Source organism: Otolemur garnettii, unplaced genomic scaffold (assembly GCF_000181295.1).
Source record: "Otolemur garnettii isolate 467f Iridium unplaced genomic scaffold, OtoGar3 scaffold00004, whole genome shotgun sequence".
Lineage (NCBI taxonomy): Eukaryota > Metazoa > Chordata > Mammalia > Primates > Galagidae > Otolemur > Otolemur garnettii.
In genome coordinates this window covers 23,592,932-23,594,108 of record NW_003852399.1, presented here as the reverse complement: position 1 = coordinate 23,594,108, position 1,177 = coordinate 23,592,932, and the positions used below count along the sequence as shown (strand labels likewise).

The following is a 1,177-nucleotide window of genomic DNA, read 5'->3' as shown; positions in this document are numbered from 1 at the left end:
AAAAAGAAAATAATTCAAAACAAGAGCTAAGTGTATGAAAATGTTTACTGAAGTATTACTTATAATAGTAAAAAACTGGAAACAAGTCTAAGTTGGAGAATGGATAAAGTATAGTTTTATTATAAATTAAAAGACAGTTATCTATACACTATCATCACTGACATCTAAAATACATGCATGGGGATTTAACAGTAAAAACTTGATGTAGGTTGCTGGGATTATGGATTATCGTACCCTCTTAAATATGGACTTTAATGGTACAGCGTTGTTGTTTAACATAAATATTAAGAGTAATTAAATCATTTGTTCATTGAATGAATATGGTATACTTATTTTTAGACATTTCTTTTGGGAAGCTGTGCTTCTGACAGGAATATAGTACTATATGATATGAGACAATCTACTCCTCTGAAAAAGGTGAGTTTCAGTTTTGTAATTTGCTTTATACAGTTGGTAATACATTCCTCTATAAATCAAGTGCCTGAAAATATGGAACAAATGTTTTTTCAGAATTAAAGATCTTTTTTTCATAGAGATTTTTTTTTGACAGAAGTAATGATAATAGAGACTGAATTTTCACTAGATACTGTATCCTTGTCATCTTTGTGTCTTCATGATGCTAGTAAATTTTAGGCATCTAATTAGTACTTAATGTGTTGGAAGTTCTTAAAGGTATTGTGTCCCACTACTTAACAATGTAATAATACTTCAGGCCCTATGATTATTATGTGGCACATATAGCATTTTATTCCAGAAAATTTTAGAACTCATTCACATAACCAGCTTTGTTTAGTTACATGCTGATGGGTACTAGTTTGACATTTTATTTAGAGAAACACTATCCTGTTCAAGGTAACAGATTTCCCAACAGTTCTAAAGTGGCCATTCTAGGACTTAGATATCAAAGCTAAATCAAGCTGACTTTCAAGAAGGAGAGAAATATTATCTGTGGGTAAAGAGAGGAGTGCTGTTTTAGGTAAAAGAGTATAAAGTTGATTTCAAGGGCACAGTAAGGGTCAGATATGCATGTACTACCACTCCATTGTCAGAGTTCACATTTAAAAGAAATGCTTTTGGGGGGGGAGCCAAGATGGCGAACTGCAGCCAGCTTTTTACAGAAGCTCCCGTCCAGAAGGAGGCTGAAAGGACAGAACCTTAGCAAAGTAGCTGATGGTTT

The 1,177-nt window shown here is 33.0% G+C and overlaps 1 protein-coding gene across 1 annotated transcript in view; it reads left to right on the top strand.

Annotated features, from left to right (window-relative positions):
- DCAF13 (DDB1 and CUL4 associated factor 13) overlaps nucleotides 1-1,177 on the top strand; it is a 35,375-nt gene that overhangs the window by 15,989 nt on the left and 18,209 nt on the right. Inside the window, exon 6 of the mRNA XM_003782423.3 lies at nucleotides 340-417. Within this exon, the coding sequence (XP_003782471.1) occupies nucleotides 340-417 (78 nt within the window). The remainder of the gene's footprint in view (nucleotides 1-339; nucleotides 418-1,177) is intronic.